This window comes from Nicotiana tabacum, chromosome 6 (genome assembly GCF_000715075.1).
Source record: "Nicotiana tabacum cultivar K326 chromosome 6, ASM71507v2, whole genome shotgun sequence".
Lineage (NCBI taxonomy): Eukaryota > Viridiplantae > Streptophyta > Magnoliopsida > Solanales > Solanaceae > Nicotiana > Nicotiana tabacum.
The window spans coordinates 58,536,647-58,543,118 of record NC_134085.1 but is presented as its reverse complement, the minus strand read 5'-3'; the positions used below and the strand labels follow the sequence as shown (position 1 = coordinate 58,543,118).

Below are 6,472 nucleotides of genomic sequence, written 5' to 3'. Positions count from 1 at the left end.
CTTTCTCCGAACCTTTCTTCCAAAGTCCTTTTACAAGGCCAAGTTCCAACGGGAAAAGAAATTCTCTATTATAAAATCAAATACATGATTTAGATTAATACTTTGCATATCTTATTTTTAATCTAATAAACTAAATATTTATCAAAAAAAAAATATGTACACTAAATAATTCTATTAGTATTATTTAATGCTCATATTGTGTTTTTCATATTCCTCGGACTGTGTGTTAAAGGATGCTAAGTTCGTAACTTCTTGTCTGTTAAATACTCCAGACAAATAAAGTTTAAAAAAAAAATATTTTACGTACATAGCAAAAGTATCGTTAAAATATGTGTTGTTAAACATATGATAGTTTAATTAGAATAAGAGCATATCATTAAGAGTAAAATGATAAATTTAAAATTATAAAAAAGAAAAATCAAATGCAAAATAAAATCATTTTTGTTAAGCGTCTATAAAACAGTCATATAAAATAGAATCAAAAGAGTAGCAGAATAAAAAGGGTAAATCAAAGGAGTCATATGAATTGAGTGATGAATTCTAGTTTATTAGAAAAAAAGTGTAACATCACATTTTAATAATGTAAAGAGCAAGGAATTCTTGTTTAACCCTTCATTTTCCTTTCCCGTTATGGGTCTACACCTCTCAAATGTATAATTCTTTCGTCTCAAGTTATGTAAAAAAATTTGAGTAAACATAGAATTTATTGGGAAGGGGTAGGCTGCGTACACATTACCCTTCTCACGTCACTTATGGGATTAAGCAGACGATATAATGACTTGTGCAGCACACATGATTCGGATTATTAGCATCGACAAACCCCTTTGGTTGGGCCATGTATACTTCTTCAGTTAAGGTGCATGCCATGCAGGAAGGCATTATTAACGTCCAGTTGCCGGAGTAACCAGCCTTGAGAAACAGCAAGAGAGAGAACAATCCGGATACTAGTATGTTTTGCAACAGGTGAGAGGGTCTAAATATAGTCAATACCTGGTCTTTGAGTAAACCCCTGAGCAACCAAATGAGCCTTGTATTTGTTCAGACTTCCATCAGCATTCCGTTTCACCCGAAAAATCCATTTAGACCCAACAATATTCGTACCAGAGGGACGTGGAACAAGGGTCACAGTGCCTTGAGCCTTTAAAGCATTAATCTCAGCTACCATGGCAGCATGCCAATCAGCGTCCTTAAGTGCACTCGCCACACTCTTTGGTTCACTCTTAAGAAGAGAAAGATTGGTACATTTAGGTGTATCAACAAAAGCTGCAAGGCAAAGTCTAGTGAGAGGTTTACGAATATTGTTCTTTGAGCGAGTGACCATAGGATGGGCATTTTGAGAAGATGGTGGAGGGGTGAGGAAGGCATGGATTGTGAATGGGTGAATACTGGCAGAGTTGGTGAATCTGCTGCCATGGTAGTTGCTGGAGCACTGGCTATCGGCAAATGTTCATGTTCCTGTACATTGGATACAATGGCTAAACTAGAAGGCAAAGCAGAGGAAGAACTTCGAGGGACTATACTTGAACAACCTTCTGTAGTTGTGGAAGATGGAAAGGGTGAAGGAGAATCTTCGGAAGACGCACCAGCTCTGGGAGAGACAATAGATGTAGTAGATCCAATGGCCATCGGAACAAAATAATGAGGAGCCCAAGCTGTAATAGTATCAGTAGTGACAATATTATTAGTACCAGAACATTGAGAAGAGGGAAATGTTGGGATATATACTATTAACCATGAGTTTGGTTTAGATATAGTATTTATTATGAAATAAATGTTTATTCAGTTTTAATAAAGTTTTAAATAAATATATTAATATTTTGAGTAATCATTTATGAACGTCATAAAATACTCAAAATCTATCTCTTACGAGTATGTTCATTTAACCATACAAATCAGAAAAGATTCATTCTAGCTTATCACTAGTTTTATTTCCTTTTAAAGGGAAACATCTTTTAGTCAAATTTCCTTCCAAACAGGATCCACAAGTTGGTAGTGCCTCTACTTTCAATGAACCTTAAGGTCCATACTTGACCAACTTGAAATCCTATCCAGATTAATATGACTTAGATAAAAGTGCACAGATAAGTTTTACTCAATTTTGAAGAACATATTCTCTTATGAGGTAGACTAATATTGTTCTGTTCAGGAGAGACATCAATATATAATAACAAGTTCATGCATTCATGTACCACAAGAGATAAAGTGTTTATTAAGCTCAATAACTCAAGAGTTATTCGAAAAATAAAACAAATATCCATCTCTTATTTTGCCCAGAAACCGGAGTTAAATTCCTTCTAACAAAAGTACATATATTGCATCCTTAAAATAAAATACTTATCTCTACCTGGTCCGTTCAATACATACAAAATGTACTAGCACAAGAAGTTGGAATGAAACCATTCCCATAATCATGATTAATTATATTTAATCTTGTGCTACAATCATTCCTGATGGTTTGTCCAATTCCATCATTAGATTGTGAACTCAAACTTTATACTTATAAGAACCGATGATTTAATCTTCCGTGTATAAGCTAAACTCTATACACTAAATCATCTACTATATAAGCAAAGGACACAGACTATTATATGATCTATTTAAAACTTTATTAAAACTGAATAAACAATTATTTCATAATAAATACTATATCTAAACCAAACTCATGGTTAATAGTATATATCCCAACAATCTCCCACTTAGACTTTTAACCATGATAATTATTAGAATATATTATATCCAAATGCATGGTTAATAGTATATGCCCCAACAATCTCTCACTTAGACTCATAACCATGCATCTACAACTTTCTCAGGCATTCTTTTACATGACTATTAAAAGTCTTCACCAAATAAGGTTTTGTTAAAGAATCTTGCCAAGTTATATCTGATGCAATATTTGTCCAGTAGTACTTTGTCGTAATTATTTAGTTTGGTATTAAACTCTTCAGAGATCCTGTTACCGAAACTATCCCAAGAATGAACACCGAACTATAATTTTCTTTAGCTTTCTCCCACTAAGACGAAGTACCACTAATATTACCTTCGTTACCTCACGACATTGAAATATTAGTGACTTCTTACTATAGTGTTCAATGTTCAAACATCACTCCCACTCGATAAAGGCATATTATGTCTATTAACGTTCTCCCACTACTTAAATGCAATGGAACGTCAATTCTGACGTGTGGGTTTTGATGTTCTTGAACATCTAGTTATTTCTTTTCCCAGTTCCTGTAAAAATAGTTTACTTCTAGGAACATGTTTTATTAAACAGTCCTTATCTAGAAAAATGCATTTGTTTTAACAATTGCCTTATTTTCTTTAGGACAATAAAATAAAGCTTCATTCGTTTTCTTGGATATTCGATAAACATGCACCTATCCATCCTTAGTTCCAAGTTACATATCTGCTTTCCCTTTCAGCACATATGCGGGATAATCCTATATCTGAACATGCCACAGACCAAGCTTACATTCAGTCCACAGTTCTATAGATGTCCCAGGTACTAGCTTAGAAGGAACTAAATTCAGAATGTAATTTGAAGTTTCCAGGAAATATTCCAAAAATAAATAAGGCAAATCTGAATAACACGTCATTAGTCTATCCATATCCACAAGAGACTTATTTCTTCTTTCTACTACACGACTCTATTATGGAGTTTACGGTGTAGTCAATTGAGATGTAATCCCTATTCTGATATGTAACTAAAAACTCTTTAGAGAGATGCTCGCCACTACAATCAAATTGTAGTAACTTAATATATTTCTTTGGTGCTTCTCTATTTCAAGTCTTAAAACCCTTGAATTACTTAATTCATTAAGACTTACAGTGCATCAAATAAATATATTAATATTTTGAGTAATCATTTATGAACGTCATAAAATACTCAAAATCTATCTCTTACGAGTATGTTCATTTAACCATACAAATCAGAAAAGATTCATTCTAGCTTATCACTAGTTTTATTTCCTTTTAAAGGGAAACATCTTTTAGTCAAATTTCCTTCCAAACAGGATCCACAAGTTGGTAGTGCCTCTACTTTCAATGAACCTTAAGGTCCATACTTGACCAACTTGAAATCCTATCCAGATTAATATGACTTAGATAAAAGTGCACAGATAAGTTTTACTCAATTTTGAAGAACATATTCTCTTGTGAGGTAGACTAATATTGTTCTGTTCAGGAGAGACATCAATATATAATAACAAGTTCATGCATTCATGTACCACAAGAGATAAAGTGTTTATTAAGCTCAATAACTCAAGAGTTATTCGAAAAATAAAACAAATATCCATCTCTTATTTTGCCCAGAAACCGGAATTAAATTCCTTCTAACAAAAGTACATATATTACATCCTTAACATTAATGCCTTATCACTAAAAGAAAATTTTAACAAGTAATACGACAAATTGCATAAAATCATTGTGGAGTTGAGATAAAAATATTAAATAGATCATAATAAGTCAAAACACTGAATAGTAAAATTCAGACTGCATTCAATATTTATATACATACATGCATCTGGAATAATAAATTTCGATGGGAAAAGAATTATTCATGCAAAGTATATTATATAATGCAAGAATTATACAATCCAAAAATAAATAGAACCAACTCAGATGGAGAGCATACTATTATTTTCAGTCAATTGTATATAACTTTTTAATACAAAAATTTTAAAACACACTACACATATATGTCATGCATCTTGAATAGCAATTTCGATGGGAAAGAACTACTCATGCAACATACATATGCAATGCCAGATTATTCACTCCAATAATTAAAATAGACCCAACTCAGATGGAGAGTATACTGTTAATTTAAGTCAAGTGAACATCATTTTTAATAGCTCTAGTTTCATTGATCCAACATGTATACTCAGATGGAGAGTAAGTACACGATATCAATTACTAGTATTTCACTTAGTGAGCTTACAATAAATTTATCCGATATGGAGGAAGACCTAAAGTCAACGCATAAATTTATTACTCACTTGAAATTAATAGTGGAAGACCATAGAAATATATTTCTATCACCACTTAATCATGATTGTATTGTAGTTACAAAATTTATTCAACCCTTTAAGCTCAGATGGAGAGTTAATACTGTTTATCAATAACTAGTAACTATAGCCAGTGAGTTCATAATAAATTTATCCGATATGGAGGAAGACCTAATGTCAACGCATAAATTTATTATCTCACTATAAATAAATAAAAAATGAAGACCATAGGGGTTTATTCTCATCACCACTTTATCACAACCACGAACTTTTCTCTGAAGATTAATTTTCATATTAAAAAAATGCTCAATACCCATTTAAACAGTCTTAAAATACTAAAATTAATATTTCACACTGTATAGTGGTGATTATTGTTGACTAGACTATTTCTGATAAATCTACCAAATTTCATATCAATCAAAAATTGCGACCAAATTTGGAAAATTATCATTTTAAGCATTTTTTTTTAAGAATTTAAAATATGACCTACATTTTTTTTTATCATATACCAATTCATGTCAAATCAACATGTGTTATCATGTTCCAGATTAGACATATAAAATGATAGAAAGAATGACTTTTCGTATGTAAATCACATTTTAATCCGTCAAACCTCCAAAAAAACTCACCTAAACGATCTAAAATCGTCAAAATACGATGTAATTCACTGCATAGCAGTGAGTTCTTCTTAAATGATCGTTTCCAATGATCCTACCAAATTTCAGGTCATTCGGAGATCATGAAATTCATGATCGCCAAAAACTAGACCAAATTCGAATAAATTATTTTTTTTGGCGTAGTCAGGATTAAATCCATGTGATTTGCATTCTTGCTATATATCATATCAAGTTAAATCATCATGTTTCAGATTTAACACAAATATAGCCGATATATAAAGAATAATTTTTCATATTTATAACAAATTCAATTTAATAAACTGCTTGAAAACTCATCTAAACGACCTCAAAATGCCAAAAAAAAACATGATTCACTGCATAGCAAGGAGTTTTTTTTCACTAGATCGTTTTCGATGAACCCACCAAGTTTCAGGTTAATCGGAGTCCATCAAATTCATGACCACTAGCCTGTAACCAAACTCGGAGAATAACCGTTTTAAGTGGTTTCATGAATTAAAATAAATATGATATTGATTTCCATTCTCCTTATAATTACACTATGAGCTGAAGGCATATATTATTTTCTTCCTATTTCTAGGATATATAATATCTTCTTTTGCAATAAATTATCCTTTTATTAAATACATAAGAACCTGAGATATTATATTTTCTCCCGTTCAGTGAAAACCCCAATATCTCTTCTCATGGGTGGAGTTAGTTTCACTAGTACCCAAAGATAAATACTCTTTTTCTAGTTATGAACCTCCACCATTAATGTAGATTTCTCAAGGATAATTTTCACATGGTATATTAAACATATTTCAATGACTCAAATAAATAGACCATTTT

At 31.6% G+C, this 6,472-nt stretch overlaps 1 protein-coding gene across 1 annotated transcript; it reads right to left on the bottom strand.

Annotated features, from left to right (window-relative positions):
- Positions 1–847: 847 nt before the first annotated feature.
- On the bottom strand, positions 848–1,321 carry LOC107796672 (putative mitochondrial protein AtMg00820). The gene is made up of 2 exons (XM_016619489.2): positions 991–1,321; positions 848–909 (listed from the first exon to the last, which is right to left on the bottom strand). Exons 1-2 carry the CDS (start codon positions 1,319–1,321, stop codon positions 848–850), a joined length of 393 nt encoding a protein of 130 aa, XP_016474975.2.
- Between the last annotated feature and the right edge of the window lie 5,151 nt (positions 1,322–6,472).